A 20,275-nucleotide genomic window follows, 5' to 3' on the forward strand; every position below is an offset into this window, starting at 1 on the left:
TTATGAGAAAATCGGTTCTTCCTCGAAAATAGTGCCGAACGCTGTGATACGTGACACGGGTTGAAGCAAAGCGTGTTTCTTTTGTTAAAATAATAGATTAATGAAATAGATAATTTACTGAGCGATACGTAACCTCGGTGCACGTCGATGGCCATCAACGCACCCGTCGTGCAACTCGAAACAATTTACTTTCAGTTTTCCCTAAAGGAAGTTGGCGCAAATTAGACTGTGCGGCTGGATGTGGTGAGTGGACAATGCAACTGGCTTTTTTAAAAGTACTTTTGTCTACTTTTTCCCTTTTGAAGGCAGCACCGGGTTATTTAGTAGTCCGTGTCGTGTTTGTGTTGCAGTGATCATGGAGGCCAGAGGTGATGAAGAGGTTGCAGATGGCCAACGTGTTCAGTCATCTAACGCTAATGTTCGTCCATCCGACTCCAGAGATGAGGGGTCCAATGGTATCCGTGCATTTTTTTTTTTTATTTTAAACGTTTAATAAACATATGTTACCCGTTATGTTTGGAGTCTTAAAAATCAACCGACTAAACAGTGGTGCTTTCACTGACCCGGCTGTGGTTTGTCTTCTTGGGCCAGTGTCTCCTGAAAACATGGATGTGGATGAAGAGGGTTTGCTCATCCACTCCACCACTCTGACCAACAAGCAGCGTGGGAACGAGGTTACTGCGCGCCCTGCAACATTAGACTGTGAGTAGACAAGGATGCTCTGCAGGCAAAGTACTTACAGAAACACAAGCAGGCATGATATTTAACAGTGTTTGGGGAAACTACTAATTACTTCAAACTACAGGAAGTTTAGCTACAGCAAAGCTACCGTAGTAATACATTTAGTTTGGTTACATAAAGCTACTTGGAAAAAGTAGTTTAAACTACTTTGTAAAAAAAGAAAAGAAGCTCAAAGTAACAAACGAAATTATAAGAAAATATAATACTAAATATAATTTGTGTGCACACTTGTTCACAGGTCGTACATAAACAAAATAATAAATAAAAACCCCACACTGAAAATATTTAACTTGCCCCCTTCTAGACCATTTGACCGACTTGAGCTCTAGTCTAAAAAATATGGGACTCCCTGACAAATGCATTGAAATAAAAGGGGGACGGGTCAAAGGGGGGTTTTAATTACATTAGAGAATCAATGGTACAATAAAAAATAAAAAAATAATTTCCTTTTTATGGCAGTTTCAGTAGTTAACTACACAAAAAATGGCAAAGAAATGTAATTAAACGACTTGAATCACTCTGCAAATATGAATGGTGTGGAAATACCAGCAAGGATACTGCAAAATGCATTTTTATAAAAACAAGTTTACTCCCCAACACTGGTATATTCACTGTCTTGAGCATTTGAAGTCAAATCATTTTTTCTTCCTTCAGCTCTGTCCATCCACCAGTTGGCAGCTCAAGGCGAGGTTTCACAAGTGGCTGCACACCTGACTAAAGGTGAGAGGTCTGGATGTCACTCAGCAGTATAGCAGAAGGCAAATGTCGGCCTTTAAATCGCAGAAAAAAAAAATCCCACCGATGCACCGTGACCCGTTTTTATTTTTTGCAGATGGTTCTCTGCTGAGCAAACAGGACGAGCGAGGCTTCACGCCTCTCATGTGGGCCGCGGCGTTCGGGGAGAAAGCGGTGGTGGATTTCCTCTTGGAAAAGGTTAGAAAGCGAGCGACTGTCGTCCAGACAGACATGCACAGACAGACATGTACAGACAGACATGTCCAAACAGACATGTACAGACAGACATGTACAGACAGACATGCACAGACAGACATGCACAGACAGACACGCACAGACAGACACGTACAGACAGACATGCACAGACAGACATGCACAGACAGACACGCACAGACAGACACGTACAAACAGACATGCACAGACAGACATGCACAGACAGACATGCACAGACAGACACGCACAGACAGACACGCACAGACAGACATGCACAGACAGACATGCACAGACACACATGTACAGACAGACATGCACAGACAGACATGTACGGACAGACATGTACGGACACACATGTACAGACAGACACGCACAGACAGACACGCACAGACAGACACGCACAGACAGACATGTACAGACACACATGTACAGACACACATGCACAGACAGACATGCACAGACAGACATAGACAGACATGTACAGACAGACATGTACAGACAGACATCCACTCTCTCACTGATGTTTCTGGGATTTTTTTCTTTTAGGGCGCAGACCCCAAAACCATTGCGAGGGAGCGGGAGAGCGCCCTGACACTGGCCAGCTCTGGAGGCTATGTGGACATTGTTGAGTCTCTTCTCAGACATGGAGTGGACATCGACGCCTTTGACTGGGTACACAACGTTCTTTACATCCGACATGTCATCACAGGTCCACAAGATGAATAAGTTACAGCAAGCCAACACACATTGACATTCAAATAGAACTACAACGTGATCTACGTTTTTGTTTTATTTCCTCAGAACGGTGGAACTCCTCTCCTTTACGCCGTGCGAGGGAACCACATCAAATGCGTAGAGGCACTTTTAGGTACATTGCGTGTCTAAGATGTGAAGTCCCGATCAATTCCGTTTCAATGCTTTATTAATTACCGTCCTCTCTTTCAGCCAAAGGGGCAGACATGACGATCGAGTCCGACTCTGGGTACAGCCCGATGGCCTTGGCTGTAGCCCTTGGACACAAGAAGAGTACGTCTTGTCTTATTAAACCTGACAAATAGGGGTTTTCTTTTCATGAAAGGTTACTGTGAAATTGTTTTCGCTGAATCCACCTGTTCCTTTCTTTTGTTTCCTTAGTTCAGAAAGTGCTGGAGGACCATATCCTGAAACTCTACAAGCCACCACCGTGACACTAGTGTAAAACTGGAAAGCGCAGCCGGAGGCAGTTGATCTCAAGACGACCAGCGATCGTCGGTGGTGAGGTGACCAAGACCGTATAGATCGGTGCATACGCAGAGACATTTACACTGGGGAAACTACTTTTATTTTATAGTTTATTCCATTTGGATGCTTTCCATTGTATGTATTATAATGGACTAAGGACTAAAATGCAGTTTTTGTTTGGTTGAAAGGCAACAAAAAAAAAAATGAATGTGAACAAGTTTTTAATAAAAATGTATTTTTATACTCCACTGGAATGGCACTTCAACTCAAAAAAGGCACGATATAAGTACAGGGAGCATGATTTCAAGTGTTCTTAATAAAATCACAAGAAACTCATTAAATCTGTGTTTGAGGGGTGAGGATGGCTCCACAGATCCCTGAGAGCGTCCATACCAAAAAAGGCCACATTCACATCAGTTCACGGCGGTGGCAGCACAGATGACATGTTTCCCTTAAGTGCCACCACACCGTCGTGCACCCTGTACTTTACTCAGGAGCCACTTCCTCTCTCACGAGCAGAATGTTAAAAAAAAAAAAAAAAAAAAAAAAAGGAAGCAAAATGGTCACGAGGCTTTTTCTCCCAGGACGTCCAAGGAATAAACGATTATCCTCCCAAAAAAGTCGGCGCTATTCTCAAACTTTATTTTTACTTTGTCCACTGCAGAGGCCTCCTGTATGGGAAAGCTGTGGGTGTGGAGTTAAGAACAAGATAAGCATGGGCGATAATGAGAAAGCATGTCCAGGACAAATATTGTCCGATACGTATTATGAACCATCTAACAGGAAACGCGCTGCTATTTTTAAGCGTGACAGGTACAGCTGCTGTAATTACCCTGGTGATGACAGGCTGAGTCTGAATGTATTAAAGCAGAATCGCATTTACTGTTATGTTAAACAAACTGGTCTGATAGGATTTAGTGGCCTCTAGTGGTGAGGTTGCAACCAACTGAACACCTCTCCGCTCACCTCTCCTTTCCCAAGCGTGTGGAAGAACTACGGTGGCCTGCAAGGGAACGTAAAAAACGCGAAAGGCCCTCTGGAGATCAGGGATCATTCTAAGCAAACAAAAACATGATGATGCTTAGTTTCAGGTGATTAAACACAGTTATGAATAATATATTCTATTTCTGCTAATAGATCCCCCTTAATCCTACACACTGTACCTTTTAAATACAATATATATAGCTACATTGATTACTGGTAAATAATGATGTGTTGCAGTAAGAGTGAAGGATATCTGAAGAGAGTTGTCGTCCTCTGGATAAAAATTGCTGATCTCTGTAAATGCTCCATCTTTTGGGCAACCTGCGGGAAACAAGTGGAGAATCATTCATCCAACATCATGTCTGTAATAGAATAAAAACACTAAAACCAGAGGGCGATGGATAATCACATCAGGAAACTAAATTTGCGATGAGGCTTACAGCCGGAGAACGTGTGAGTTTTACCGTCTAGTCTGCACGTTTTTGCTGAGAAGCCTCCCTGGAACTGGACCTTTAACTCAGACACCTTGACCGATTGGGGGAACTCCAGAAACACCCACTGACATTCACCCTGTCAAAGACACGACGCAGAATTTTAGAATTTGTATGTCTAGTGTGTTCACGCTGGAACGATTACTAGATACGTGTTAATCAGCTGTGGTGCATTCTAACAAATGTTTAATTTTTGAGCGTGCACACTAGTCTCCCACAATGCAATGCAGGAAAAAGAAGCTGCAAAATACTAAAACAAATTGTGTTTGGTGGTGAAACTGATTCATACTAGTACATTTTTAAAAAAACAAAAAAACATTGTGCACATCTGGAGAAGTTTAAGAATAGACTGTATTAGTTTATGTGGCATTCTAAAGTCGCAGAAATGATTTCCTGTTCATATACTAACTATTGCATGTCGGTTTCTTGTATATTAACTGCAAAACATACTATGACAATTTTGGAAGACCGGTGAAGAAGAGAGCATTAATGTACTTGAAATGAACGTAAGACAGTACAATGAGTGTACTGTGATGCTGGGATACAGCTGTAGTTCTACCTGGTCAGAGTTCCAGCACGTCTCTTCGTTGCAGTCGAACATGTACTTCTTTCCATACTGCTTCACGTCTCTGTTGAGCACTGAACTCACCCTGAAACAGGAAACAATCCCCCCCCGCAAAAAAAAAATCCCATTTGGTTCAGTTTACACCGCTGCTAGCGAAAAGGGAGGCTGACATATTGTTACAGCAGAACATCTACGAGTCGTTTCGTGTTGTATTAATGAGAGGCAGCCGTTTAAAACACGACAGTTAAATCCATTAACTACGTCTTAATGATTAAAAATAATCCATCTATAGTTTGTATTTACCTGCTTTGAGTTTCGCTGCAAATCAACGAGGATGCCATGTCGAATTTTTTTAAATTACAAATAACCGTAAAGCAACGCTACTTGTTTTTCTTTTTTTTACGACAGTGGCGTTAACGGGCGGCTTGTTTCTCTTCCCGCCACTAGATGGAAGCCCCGTACCGTCCACATTTTGAATGGCGGTTGTAGCCGTTTCATTTTCTTCTAAGTGTCCCGTTCGGCAGTTCGTAATGAATATTTAAGAGCATAAAACATTAAATTTAATTCGACTCTTGCTACCTTGTGTGCCCAATAGTCTGGCTAGTAAGGTGCTACGTGCTGTTCTCCATATTTGTAACATTTAGCCCTGCGCGGCAGTCTACAGGAGACACAAAGGTCAGGGGGAGATAAGAATCGATTAGGAAGAGAGGACTGGAGATACTGAGCCCAACAATAGGAGAGCCGATCAGCTTTCACGTTTTGCAAACTTCAAGTGAAGCATACAGAAAGATAGAGGGAGAATACATCTGTAAATGTTACATGTGTGTTCAGATACAGCTGGGAATTATTGAGCTGAATCGCAGCGCATTGGATAATCCCATCAAAGAAACCAACAGCATTACCTTTAATAGTGAGCATATTCCTGTATCTGTCTTTCAAAACCAGGGAAAGAAATAATACAGCAGCCCAAGTGTGTGTGTGTGTGTGTGTGTGTGTGTGTGCATGGTTTATTGCAGATAGAGAACTCCTGCTGAGGTTTTGTCACAGTGCCCCTCACTGCAGGTAATCAATAGGGCTGAAATACAAAACCTGATGAAACCCAGCCTCCGTGAAAATTGCGCAGGGGGCCGGGGATGACTGGATTGGACCCCCTTACCCCTCCCACAATCAGCACTACACACACACACACATACACACACACACTTTGACTTTGTGAGCCTTGCACTGATGTCACAACGTTGGTTCATACTGCAGTTTTTTTTTTTTTTTTTTTACGGTCCCCCTTGTCAAGTCTAATTGAGTATTAAATTGTGATTTAAAGCGGCGGTAATATTTGTGCTGTATATGTGAGCGGCCGGGATGTATTTCGTTGGGAGTTTTGTAGAGTTGTTAATCAGAATCGCTGGCTCAACAGTTAATTTGCCAGGTGCCTCACATTCTGGCCCGTCGCCATTTTGGACGCTCCAGCTGCCAGACCTCTCCATGAGGGCCTCACATGGGGGGGACTTGTGTGCTGGCTCCATAAAGGTCCCAGGTGTGTTCAACCCATGTGGGCTGCTAATGAGGCCAAGGTGGGCTGCAAAAGGAGCACAGCAATCCTACTAAGAACCCACACGGGCTCTCATTGTGCCCAATAAAGGAATAGATCGACACTGTCGAATGATTGGCGGGTAAACAATGGAGACTACAGGAAGTTACCGCACCTGCCCACAAAATACACGGCCTGTAAATGAGCTAGTGGTTACTACGGGTGAAGTCATGCACACAATGTGCTTGACGTTCAATAGTGCGAACACAGCTACTAGGCAACAGCAATATTAACGTTATTGTCGGCGTCTAAAACCGTGGCTAACACTTTAGCGAACTAGCGAGCGGGTAACGTAATACATGAAATACGACAGAGGAGAAAGGTGAGACAATAAGGGAATATCAACGTTTTCCTCAGACGTATTATAAAATTAGGAAGAAAAACTATGAACTAAATATATATTAACTTATCAGCAACCAAAAAGCTAAGCTAAGCTAACTAGGCTCCTGGCTGTGGCCTGGAGGCTAATCTATAGTTGTACACTGGTTCTAAGAACCACGCCTTAGCTTACGCAAGTAGCCTACGCTGTCGTGAACATTTATGTTTGTGCGCTGGTGCGTCTGCTAAAAAAAAGCTAGTTGCCGGTGAGCTTTCTATACCACTGTGATGAGTTTCTTCATGTACAATGGCGTCTGAAACTGAGCAGATCATGTCGGAGTTGAAGCTAATAAATGTTACAGAGGAGGGTGAATTTTCTGCGATTGTCACTGGGCAATTGGTCCGTGTTTATGCTACCAAGCGGACCAATCACAGCTGTAGCGGTCTGACGCGTAGTTACATTTCTGGGGGAGTCGTACGCGAGGCTACAGGCGTGAGGTTTGCATCTATACTGTACCATGCGGGAGTGTAAATCATAAGAGTGCTATTGATCTTCTCACCTAACACTCGGAGAAAATGACAAACTAATCCTTTGACTTGGGCCTAGTTCACACGCACACAGGTATTTTTTTCTTTGTTGAAAAAACAAAATCATAAAGCTACGTTCACAAAAACAAGGCCTTGCTCGTCGTCGTTGTCACTACGGATTTGATTACTCGTCTCCAAAATCTCCAATGATTACTTTTGTTGTCTCGTGGAACGTCTCTGTTCTAAAATGTCTCGGTCAACTTTGTCACAGTGAAACATTTCTGTCCTTTCTTCCCCCGCTGAGCTTGTTAGAGGATTATCTTCACCTCTGCCACTGATACGGCTTAAAATCAGCCGCCTTTGTCACTTTTTCACCGCACCGGTTGCCGTTGCTCTCTTGGGGTTGTTGTTTTTTTTGTCACTTCTGTTTCGGGGGTTTTGTCCCATGAGATGCTGGATTAGTGGAGAGTAAACTTAACTTTAAGCTTAACCCCAGCTAGCTTTTGCATCTCGCCGCAGTGACTCCATTTCCATCAGGTACAAAGAAGGATGTAAAAATCTGAGTCCTCACCATTCAACCCTGAGAGAATGTCGTTGCTATTTTACTTTTTAGAGGTTTATGTTTAAACGAAACCTCTTTCCTTGAGTCTCTGCAGCAGTTTCTCCAGAGCACCATTTCCCTCACTTATTACCAAGAGCCTCTTCAAAATGATAAAAGCTATTTATTAATTATCAACAAAAACGTAATGTCATTTAAGTTGTAATGGCAACAGATTGCACCAGTAGTGTCCCATTTAATGGAGCTTTCGGGAGAGTCTGTGTGAGCTGAAAATCCCTTTCATGGCCTCAATGTGACCATTAGATATTGTTTCATTAAAAGCGTACGCACATTGAACCCTGGATGATGGAGCAGCGAGAAACATCAGAAAAAAAAAAAATTGTCCATTCTAGTTGGGTCCCATTGTTGCGAGCTGTCCCTTTTGTGTCGTACATATTTCTGTGTTACGTGATGGAGAACGATGAGCATTAAAGCGACACTATCTGCAGTTTGCCTCCAGCGATCCTCTCAGGCCCTGGCAACAGAATCAGGGTCACTCTTGACAGATATATTGCTCATTTCTTATTCATAATAATAGCGTGTTCTTCTTGAGAGAAGTGCATCAGTGTTAGGAGTCAATTCGTTTTTCCCCGCGTTACCCTTGGCGACAATTTCAGTGCAATTCCTCACCAACGAGTGCTTTCCTTTTTATTGTTCACAGATACCTGAAGAGAAACAACGTCTGTCTCCGTGAATGCAGATGATGGAGATAAACAGCCGTACAGCCCCGTGTCATCATGTGAGGTGGGTGTGCGCAGGGGTGGGTTGGCTGTATGGAGAAGTAAATAAGCGGATGCTTCCGGAAGGTAAAGGAGTCACTGTGGTCTATTCCAGAGTTTATGAGCTGTGGGCACTTGTGCAGATTGTCTTAATGAGTTTGGTGATTAATGCCTGCGATGCTGTCGGCGGAGGGACACGGCTCTCTGGCTGGGGGGGGGGGCAGCACCACAGCACCACAGTGCATTGAGCCGTCTCCCTTTTTTTGGACCACGAGACAAACGGACTCTGTGACTTTACTGGAACTTAGTAGTTTAGTTTGATTACGGAGAAAGCCCGTCTGAGAAAAATGAAACTTTCCGGGGCCACCGGGGAGTCAGCTGGTGTGAAAGTAGTCGGTCTCGTCACCGGGTGGCGCACCTCGAGGCTTAAACAGAACAGATAGTGAACTTGTGAAGTTTGGTTGTTGGAGGTTGTACCTGTTACATGTCTCATTTAGCTGTGGTTAATGATTTAACACTCGCTCAACCGCCTCAGGCCACAGACAGCATCTTTTCTAAACTGGGTAGAGAACGCTGGAAATTAGAACGACATGATGCCGCTCGTAAATCATTTAGTTTAGGAAGACAACATTTTGGCGTTCTTTTGGGGTCCAACTCCATTTAATAAAGCAGGAAATGGGCAGAAACATGAGGCTCATCTGCATCAATCAACCAATCACCGCTGCAGCAATCGACGCGGGATCTTGAGACGTTTTTTCCTTTGGCAGAGCTCCTCGCTCATCTGCACGATGAAATGTTCCAGTTCGAGCGAGCGTTCTCTAATTAAATCGCTAAAAAGCAGAGCGCAATGCACAACATGCTCCGCTGCCCTCATTACAAAAGCTCAATCTCGTGTCATTTATTCTCCGGGATCTGATTGGCTGCGTGTGGCTCTGTTTGTGTGAGTCCGCTCTCCTCTTGGTTTTGTGTTGTTCTCCCAGGCAGTAGGTGGACATGCATGCTTTCGCAGCTTTAAATTACTGAGAGATTGATGGACGACGACTGGAGCGTAATTACTTAGCGTTGCGTCCGAGAGGTTGTGCACACGTTGCCTGCAGAAATCACAGAGAGAATACACTTCGTGTCCGAGCAAATAGAATGTCACAAGCAAATATAGACCAGCAGTTTCACATATTGGTTTGAATTATTAAGAACTTGTTTACAAAGACGAGATATAGCAGCAACAATACTTGTGCTGCCTGAAGGAAACAAGCTACAATGCAGGTGTCTGCCCACTCCTATATTGTATAGCTGAACACAGCATGTAGGAACTGCAATTATTTTGTCCCCCCCCCCCCCCCCTTGGAGCTTTGCATCCCCGACCGTGGGCAGGATTCATGGAGTGTGGCCGCGTCTGCTTCACGCTCGAGCACTCAGATTCCCCCGCTTGCTCGCGATGTGGTCGGAGGCCCCGAAGGACGCGTCGGTCGCGCCCAGGCCCTCCGATGACCCGAGCGGGGGGAAAACGGTGCCTTTTTGGGGTAACGACTGGTGCAGGCCTCTCACAGGAGGCCGCTCGAGGAGCCAGAGCGTATCATTTTTTCACGGGCGAGGTCGCTGGGATTCGTCATGAGGGGTAGCGGGGTGGGGGGGGTGGTGGATCTCACGGTTGAGGGAACTCCTCTTCAGGTTATTAAACTAGAACAAAAGCAGAGAAATTGTCAAAGATGTGTCGTTGTTTTTTTTGCAATTACACGCGTGTTACATAGGGTAGCGGCGGCATTGAAGACATGTTCTTTGAGGTCTTACACATCAACCTTTCAGCTCATCTTCAGCTCCAGCCGCCTGGACGAGGCCGAGGGCTAATCCTCGATACTTTGTATTCCGGCGGACTGGAGCGGTTGCATGCTTGACCCCGCCGCCCATCCTCTTAATCGCCTTGTCTCACTTTATTCACAGCAGCACACCCTGTGAACATGAGCAGCCAAGCATCAGAGCGACGCATCGCTGACCCTCCTCCCCCCCCTGGTTTCCTCAAGGTAAGACGAGGCAACGCAACGCTCATCGTCAGAGATCGCTCCACACCTGTAGTCAGCTGTTGTCTTCCATGTCACACCGGATCATTGATGGCGAGGGGGGGGGGGCGGCTGACGATGTTGTTTCCTAAAACACTCAAATGAGACAGAACCCCCTAAGTGCAGATCCCTTTAACTTTATTTATCTGCTGATTATAAATCAGGTTCACCACCACGAGAAGCTGAATCGGACTGTTAACAGTCTCCACTTGCACCATTAGTGATAATGTACAATTCACTTGTCTTCGCAACAAGCTGACGTACACCCTTTTAATTATTCACTCAATTTCCGCCTAAAAGCTTTTTCTTGAGATTCTGTTTTCTGCAGATGGAACAGTCACGGGAAGGAAAATGAAAACTGTGTGTGTGTGTGTGTGTGTGTGTGAGAAAGAGATTGAAACAACCATTCTTACAACAGAATAAAAAAGGCTTCCAGCTACTGTAAACCCCCGGAGGTTGGGTGTCTTTAGCAGCAGTATAAAGAGTAGTCGAGAGTTGATACTGGTATGTTGTGGTTCTTATAAAATGCAAAAATAATGCTTTATAATAATGCATGAATACACTCATATTGTGCATCATGTAAATATAGACCACATATAAGAACATTTTGAGAAATTTGCAACCAATGTGCAAATACATTAAACTGACAAAGAGCCAGATAAAAACAAAAAAAACAGGAAGGAAGTTGGTCTTTGGAGGTTTTTATTTCACATGTTATATTATCTAGCTGACGTACAACCGCAAAGTATTGCAATCGCTCAAAATATTAGGTGGCGAAAAAGTGCCAACCGTATTTTACATTGTCGGCAACCAACAGCTGAAGCCTGGCGACAACTTTTAAGAGTCGTTGTTTAGCCGTGTTACTAAGGATTCAAGGACAATTCATTGTCATTATGTCAAATGCACGCTACTAGGAACACACTACTATTTTGTTTTTCTGGCCACAACTGCATGTCATTGTGCAACCCTGTGTTGCATAATGACAATAAATTGTCCTTGAATCCTTTTAAACACTCCTTTATCCACCCGCGCCACCCTATTATCATGACTAAATTACATGACACAAACAATAAAGAAGCTTCGGCCGACTTGTTTTATAATTAAGCTCCATAGAGCAGATAGAGATCATGTTAAAACAGACCCACACTCTCTATAACTATGGGACAAAATGTATATTGTGTACTTAACTGAGAGGCGTTGCTCATATATATATATTTATATTTATATATATATATCGAGTGTCTCTCAGCTCTTTCTTTTGTTTTCACGTCTTGCAACTTAACTGATTCCATTCAAATCATCTTTTTGAGATGCAGCAAGCGGCTGTTTTCAACAAGAGAAGGTCTGATTAGCCGGTCGTGTGCTACCTGCCCAGCATTTACACAGCAGGCAGACTAAATGAGACACGAGCGAGTGAAGCATTTAGCAGCTGAAGAGCACGATGCTTACCTCAGGAGTTAGTGGAGATCAAAACAAAGAAACACGACAGAATGAACGCATCAACCTAACATGTTAGCCCTTAATAAATGAATGAGGGGATTACTGTCAAAGTTGTGTTAACAGCATGTTGCTCTGCTTCCAAGTGGCAACAAAAAAATACATAATGAATACGGGTTTAATGCAACTTTTCAGACAAAACATTTAGGAAATGAACACGCATCACTGCAGGACCACAGAAATGAGAAAACACACATTTAGCCATTAGAGGTGTAAGAAAATATCGATACACGAGAGTATCGCAATGTTATTTTTTTTTTAATACTGTATTGATTCTACAGCCCTGGTAGCTGTTCAGGTATACAAAGAATTTAAGGCATGCTAAAAAGAGAAAGTAGCGTATAAATTACATCACCTCAGCCTCAGAGTGGCTTTTAAATGTCTGCGTAATGTATTTCATAGGAAGCTATTCCTTCTGCAATAATAACGCCACAATAATTCATAAAGGAATGAAAGATTTCCCCCTTCTGAACCGATAACAGAAGCATTAAGCTTTCCCCCGCGTTTGCGATTTATTAAACATAGAAGTGCGGAGTTAAAGAAATTGAGGGGGCAAATGAGGTAAACAGTTTTTCCCCGAGCAGCAGACAGTAGCTCACGCATCCAGACGATAAGAGACGGCTCAGTGAATGATGGGGGACACAACGGAGAGAAGATTAGCTCGCTCTCTTGAGGTCGCGTTCAGCATCGGAGCACCTGTGAGGTCAGAGGTCGGAGACGGGAGCTGGAAAACCAGCTCGGTCTGGTAAACTGTGTCTACAACAATTAAAAAAAAAAAAAGAGAGAAAAAAGATGGCACCTTCAATTAGGAGCTCCCGTTCTCATTACTGCTTGTTGTTTCTTCCCGGATGTGACAGACAGCAGCGGCAAACACCTGCTTGTTGTGTGTGTGTGTGTGTGTGTGTGTGTGTGTGTGTGTGTGTAGGTGTGTGTAGGTGTGTGTAGGTGTGCGGTCGATGGGGTCAGGTGTGTTGTGCTGACAAGACTTACGAGTGTCGGGTGAGTTGTTACAGAGCGGAGCAGCCAGGAGGACGTATATATATATATATATATATATATATATATATATATACGTGTTCACGCGTCTTCAGGCTGATGGGGGGGAGATGTCCCGTTTGTGAGCGTGCATGTTGAAGTGTTTAGCTGCTGTCACATGGGCTGCCTCTCTAATCTGTGCAGACAGTTTTGTAATTGGAGCGCTGGAGTGGGCGGGGGGGGCTTGCAGCTGATAGTACACCCACTGTCTGAAAGATGGAGAAATAATAGAGGTGGAGGATGGGTGTACGTGTGTGTGTGTGTGTGTGTGTGTGTGTGTGTGTGTGTGTGTGTGTGTGTGTTGGGGGTTGAGAGTACAAGGACTGGCGGCAGAAGTCCCGGTGATCGGGGTCCTCGGTCCCCGTCGCCGAGGCAACAGCATCATTGTCTGGGTCGATTCACTCGTTCACCCACTCAATCCGGTCAAAACCTATCGAGCGCCTCTCTGAATGAATTCCAATGGCAGCCATAAGAGCCGGCCCAGATTTTCCTTTCAATGCATTTCAAACGCATTTCAAACAGTTCCGTCCCCCCCCCCCCCTTCTCCTCCTCCTCCTCCTCCTCCATAATGTGGTTCTCTTCCTCTGGTCCCGGCCTCCTCCTCTGAGCACACCCACCGCACGGGAGATGAACTCACCAGACAGGTTCCATACTGCTCAGAATGACAATTTACCTTTTGGAAATCAGCCTCTGGCTCCATTGTGTTCCCTGAAATTGAGTTAGCCCATCAGCAGACACTCAACAGCTCCCTCTTGTTCCCTCCTCCCTCCATCTCCCTCCCTCCCTCTCTCCCTCCATCTCTCCCTCCATCTCTCTGTCTCCGTCAGGTCCTTTTAATGTTTATGCTAGCGGAGGAGGGTGCTCCCATTTTGAACGTGTTCACAAAGGAAGCACATTTTGAAATTGGAGGAGCGTCGCATATTACGCAACTGTTCGGGAGATGTCTCTCATGAAGGTTGTAATAAAAAAGAAACCTGGGCCAGATGCAAGTGAGCAGGCAGCGGTGTTCATTTCCACGAGGCCCACATGGCGTCAGTGCAGTCGGATTGCTCATTCCTATGTGATACCAAACAGACAGGTCGGGGTAGGAGATCCCTCTGCGATAAAAGGAGGAATTACACCCTTTAGAAAAAAGCAATTAAGCTCCAGAACCTGGAAAACAGTGGACCAATGTCCCAGTAATTGAAAACACATGAGAGAAATGAGAGAAAAAAAAAAGTAAAATCTTGTGTTTCTCCTTTTCCCACTGTCTATCAGAGCTTCTCAAATTGGATGAAGTTGCCATCCGAAAGGGCAAAGTTATGTTCAGGATCATAGTGATGTTATAATGGTAGTTTTTGGACGCGAGTGTTTTTGAACAGGCTGCTCTCGGTTATGATGTGGAAACGCGTCACATGGAAGCACATGCAGGCTTTGATAGACAACGTTGCTCTTTCTTCCCAACTTGTTCCAAACGGTTGTAGAGTGTTACATTTGTGAGCATGTTTCGGTTTATTTGCTAAAGTTAGTGTGCTTGCCAGCTTGTTTCTGGCTCAGACGGTTTAGATTCGTGAAGGTCTGGCTAGTAGCACTGTTTTATAAATGTGTGTTGAGAGAGTCGGACGATAATGAACGGGAAGGCGGGATTTAAAACGAATGAATGGGAGTCCCAAACAACGGCTAAATGCTGGCTAACTTTGCTAGCGTCGTCGCTTCAAATGCAGCGCTCCAGTAGGAGTAGCTTCACAATGACGTAAAGGGCTTTTTATCTGCATGCGTGTTTGCATTGTTCTATGATCATTTCCAAGCTTTCTAAGAGATGATTTCATAGATAAGTCATAGCCGTAGACGCCACGTCTTTTAAATCCGCCTTCCACACAGAGGATCGCTGTCTGTCCCACCAGCTAGATCGACACCCTGAGAGGGGAAAGCGACCACCTCGTCCGTATAGATCTCCAGCAGAGCTGACTAGCAGCAACTCCTGGGACGTCATTCACCATATCAGGTGAGGCCGACCTGCAGAGCTCTGCTATTGGCCAACAGAGACGGAGGTCATCGGGTCAAGCCTAATTAAACTCCTGCGTCAAAAAAAAAAGAAGAAAAAAAAAGCAAACGAGTTATCCATCAGGAGAAGCGGCCCGAGAGAGATCCATCCATCTCCGGTCGTCCTGCAGAGCATATGGTGAGAGATCTACTGGAGTGCACGAGTAGCAACAACTAACCTAGTTAGTGATGCAGCGAGGCGTTCAGGACCGCAGAGGGACGCTCCATTCATTTGCAGTCTTCTACGTCACCTTTATGGTTTCTTATATTAACAAAAAAAAAAAACGGCTTGCTGCGTGGCGCGTTACCCAACAGTGACAGGAAAGCAGGCGGAATAAGATTAATGTGGCCGTTAGATGCCACATTAAAGGCTTCGTGTCTCTATTTGTGAAGGCAGGTCAGGTTGTTTACCTGTATTTTGCTGCTGTCAGTCATTACGAAGCAGAACAGAGAGTTTGTTCTGCTGTTCGGTCTTTGATCACGCTAATGCACGCCTCGTTTTACAGAATATGAAGGAACTACTGGGTATTCCTGCGGGGAATGCTCGTGAATCTTCCACTTTAGAAAATGTTCAATCAGCTTATTCGGTCACTTCATGTCCACGGTCAGTCGGCCATTCGTCATCGACGGACACATTTTGTCGCTTCAGCTCAGTCCAGTATTTATCTATTTGTTCACCACTAGAGATTCAAAATGCTCCATTTAAAAAAAAAAAAAATGCATTCAGAGTAAAAGCTGCAGATCTCTATCTTTATGCGCACTGATAATGACAAACGTGTCAATTCTATGTTTTAGAATGTGATTCCTCTGTGTGCCCGTGTCTACGAAAACTCCTTTATTGTCATTCATTTAGCCCAGTGATTCTGATCTGGATCGTTCATAACGTGTGGAAGTCAGTTGAAGCGAGCTCTGATCAGGTTTCATCTGAAAGCACACGATGTACACAGGATGTACACAGTATGTACACAGGATGTACACACAATGTACGCACGATGTACTAATTAAGCTGCATTATACCTCAACGCTCCAACATTCATGGATGTTTTCTGTGATGTGGTTCTGCTCCTCTCGCTAAGTGGAAACCTGTGTTCTGTTGTGTGTTTTCTTTTTTTCTCTCTCTCTCTCTCTCTCTCTCTAAATGAAACTGGAAGAGGATTTCTAAGTGCTGAAAAACAAAAGGGTCCGGACTGTCATCTAGAGTGGAAATGATCAACGAGAGAGCGGCTCATTGCTTGTCTTCTGCTTTTGTGTGCGTCTCTTCGCGTTGAATCCAGTTGGCCCGTCCCGTTTCACTGAAGGCGGTACCGTCAGGAGTACTCCTTTCCTTCAAAGGAAACCACAACATTAACCGCCACAGGTTTTAGATCTCCGCGCTCCTCTTGAACGGTAGTTTAATGTGCCTTATTTAAAAAAAATCAAGTCATTACAGTAAATAATCCAAATAATAACCCCTACAGACACTTCTGGGCTTGTTATTGCTGGATGTATGACGTTGCTTTCTGTTGGATTAGCTTGGCAGAGGTTGAAGGAACACATCTACAGTGTAAGTATAATAGTAGAAGACTGGATTTCCATGGATGTTCTCCTGGAGCACGGCTCACAATGAATGATCTGTGTCGACGTGAGCTCCATCAGTGTCACTCTGCTGCAATCAAACACCGTCTCAGACGGGATTATCTTATATGAGCCCCCTCGGGCACATTTTCAAAACGGGATAATTGTATTTTTCTGGTTTGTTCACATTTCAGATTTTTCTTCCAGTATGCAGGTGCTGGAATCTAAATGCAATTACCGGAGAAGTGAACGGGAATGCTCGAGACCAAAGTAATACATCAATGTCAAGCGGGACCGAGATCTGCTGGTGAAATATGGTTCCTCTCTCTATCTGTGGAAATAAGTTCCCAACTCAGTAAAATGGAAATAAACTGCTTTATTTGCCAGCCACGGCCCATTTACCCGACGGTGGATGTGGACGGTGGGTAAATTGATAAAAAAAAAAAAAGAAGAAGAAGAAGCAGAAATAACTTGATGTACCTCCCATCTGCAGGAAGCGGTGAAGAATATGCTTAGTCTACACAGTAAGGTGCAGACATCACCGTCCCAAACTCCACGTTCTTCACCGGCGAATATGATTATGAAGGGAAATTGGATTTGCGGTTGCGTCTCTCCGGAGACTGAGCTTCCTGCTGTAGTTCAGAGGGAAGCACGTTTATGTGTGCGCTTTGATATTAAAGCCAGCTCACTAACACGTGAATGGTCATTGCGACACAGAGAGCGGTTGGAATGATGATAGCGGCGGTGAAAACGTTTCGCGAAACTCCCGCAGGATCCCGAAAAAAAAAGAAAGAAAAGAGGAAGAGCATCACATGAAGTTCTGTTGTAAAGAGAACAAATACCAGCTTCCTGTCATGTCCTGCCTCGCTCTCATATCTCTGCTGTGGCTCCCTCTCCCTCTCTTCACTATCACACAGCACCGAAATGCCATAAAAACAGTAACTACCGAACAGCAGACATTTTATTATGTTGATGCTCAATGAACTCTGTCAAATGATTGGCTGTCGGAGGAAAGTAATGGCATTCTTTTGGCTCACGTCTCTTATCTCCTCTCCACATCACCTAAACCACAGGCCATTTCCCTTCGCTCATGTACACCCTGTAAAAACCTTACGAGGGCCAGTAACCTGAATGGTGCTCGCTTAACTGAGACGTAGTACAAATCTCACTTAAGAGACAAAGATTCCGGCGCGTGTGTCGCCTTCAAAAAGCAGACAGGTGTGTCTGCGCCGCTGTTTTATGTCTGTTTTTGTGATGCAGGAAAAACACCTTGAAGGTACGTCATTTCCAAGAACCGCCGTTCGTCCTGCGTAACAGACTGAGGCGTTAACAATGGCTTCATACGAGGCAGGAAGGTAATTGAATTTAAAGTGCTTTTGGGCCATTTCTGCTTTTATTAGATAGTGAGAGACGAGAGGTGACAAGAAACGAGGCAATAGAGAGATGAGGTGACGACGTGCAACAACACATTCTCACTCTGAAAAAAAAAGCCGTTCAAACGCTTCAAAAATATGACGCTCCGGGTTTTGGTGCCCCGTCAGTTTTGGACGTCTTTTCAAAATAATGTTCCGTGTTCACAGGAATCTTTTCAAAATAAACTTCCAACGTAGTTTTTAAGTTTACTTACGCGACAAAAGGATGTGGTTAGGTTCAGGAAAGGATCGTGGTTCGGGTTAAAATAATACGTTTGTTACATGAAATAACTGTTTGTTACATAACTGCCGTTAGTAAAGTCCAGACGTTGCGTAGAAAAACTTGTGGTATACCTTTCATATTAGATTTAATGTTATAAATAGACTACAGTTATCGTAACGATACGGACATTTAGAAGTACTGCCGATATAAATGTTAAATATAAGACTATGGAGGTTATTCTCTCCTTAATAACATGTCCAGAGACTTACCTGTGGGTCCCGACCCAGTCTCGACTATAAAATGTTGAAAAAAAAAAGTAAAACACCGTCTTCTAATGTCTTGTTTTGTACAGATATTCAGTTTGCTGGAACCAGAGAATGTTTGGCATTTTTGTCGCTTTGATTAATGACTAACAATGAATCAGTTATCAACATTGTTGTTATTTTTCAGCATTTGTCCAGAAGGTGCAAATATCTCCTAAAGTGAATAATTCCTGATGTAGCTTGTAGAACCAGTCTTTCACAGCACCCCCGTACATCGTCACATTATGTTGGTGGTTCTACTAACACTTATGAAGAACTCAGAGCTGCAGGGCGTCTTCTATAGCAGCAGGTCTTTAAGGAGAGCGCAGGAAAAAGACTTTCTTTGTTGCTCAATTATCTTTTTATTTATTTCTCTGCCTCTCCCTCACGAGGTACAAGCACACATTCACGTAGCACAGCTGTGAGCTATGGAAGGAACAATAATAGATTCTTAGACGCAGTGTGTCTGATTGTGTTCTTGAACCAATAAACATGCGAAAAGCTCCTCGTTTTGAATTTTAACATTGTGCTCTCAGGATAAAAGTTACAAAAGAGCAGCCACAATACTAAAGACACAGTGACCATATAACGGTAGTCAGTTATTTGAATTCTGTTGATGCTGACATTAGTCGAATTTGATAAAATGAAACGACAATAATAACTGGGCCCTTAGTCACATTGAAGCCACAGTGTGGACAAGAACGACCCGCTACTTAAAGCTATTATGGGACTTTTTACATTACATTACAGTCATTTAGCAGACGCTTTTATCCAAAGCCACTTACAATTCAGTATCTATCTACGGGAGACATTTTGGGGTTAAGTGTCTTGCTCAAGGACACATTTGACATGAGACTAGCAGAGCAGGAGCCGGGGATCGAACCGCCGACCCCCTGATTGAAAGGGGGCCCTGCTCTCCACTTGGCTATAACCCACACTTTTGCCCTATGACACCCCCCTAAAACACTGCCTACCCCAGCTTTAACTTCTGCTTCTGCTGAGTTAATTTTTTTTTAATGGAAGTCAAATCCTGACTTTTTACATAATCAATGTGATCCATCAAAACGCACCGAGTATCGTTTTTTCTAACTGAGTGGACATTCCCACCTCAGCTCTTCTCCTCTTCTTCACGTTCGAATCGTGATGTCCTAAAGCTCTTGGGTTCTACGGGGTTTGATCGTGGATGTATAGATGCAGTTTGATGTGGTTTAGCGTATGTGCTGCAGCATACTTTCTCCAGCTCAGATGCTGTCGGGGGGGGGGGGTGGTGGTGTCGTCTCGCAAACATCAGCTGTGACACATGGTTCTCTGCGTCAGCCTGCTGACTCATTCACAAATATATATATTTATATAGGACCCAGACAAGTGTAGATGGCTAAAACACACATTGTAACTACCGTATTATGATGCCACACACAATTTGATCAGTTCTCCTGAATTTGCGCTGATGGTGTTCATACATTGTGTATGTGTGT

At 44.0% G+C, this 20,275-nt stretch overlaps 2 protein-coding genes across 2 annotated transcripts; one reads left to right on the plus strand and one right to left on the minus strand.

The window, feature by feature from the left end:
- The first annotated feature begins 9 nt into the window (after positions 1-9).
- Positions 10-3,156, plus strand: rfxank (regulatory factor X-associated ankyrin-containing protein). Its single transcript, XM_068702402.1, has 9 exons — positions 10-243; positions 351-455; positions 592-702; positions 1,396-1,461; positions 1,574-1,674; positions 2,236-2,361; positions 2,491-2,557; positions 2,635-2,715; positions 2,824-3,156. Exons 2-9 carry the CDS (start codon positions 356-358, stop codon positions 2,874-2,876), a joined length of 705 nt encoding a protein of 234 aa, XP_068558503.1. The 5' UTR covers positions 10-243; positions 351-355; the 3' UTR covers positions 2,877-3,156.
- nr2c2ap (nuclear receptor 2C2-associated protein) lies at positions 3,115-5,345 on the minus strand. The gene is made up of 5 exons (XM_068702405.1): positions 5,254-5,345; positions 4,945-5,035; positions 4,359-4,464; positions 4,148-4,215; positions 3,115-3,596 (listed from the first exon to the last, which is right to left on the minus strand). Exons 1-5 carry the CDS (start codon positions 5,289-5,291, stop codon positions 3,474-3,476), a joined length of 426 nt encoding a protein of 141 aa, XP_068558506.1. The 5' UTR covers positions 5,292-5,345; the 3' UTR covers positions 3,115-3,473.
- Positions 5,346-20,275: the final 14,930 nt, after the last annotated feature.

Source organism: Cebidichthys violaceus, unplaced genomic scaffold (genome assembly GCF_023349555.1).
Source record: "Cebidichthys violaceus isolate CVI_PGR_0920_01 unplaced genomic scaffold, fCebVio1.0.p SCAF_84, whole genome shotgun sequence".
Taxonomy (NCBI): domain Eukaryota; kingdom Metazoa; phylum Chordata; class Actinopteri; order Perciformes; family Stichaeidae; genus Cebidichthys; species Cebidichthys violaceus.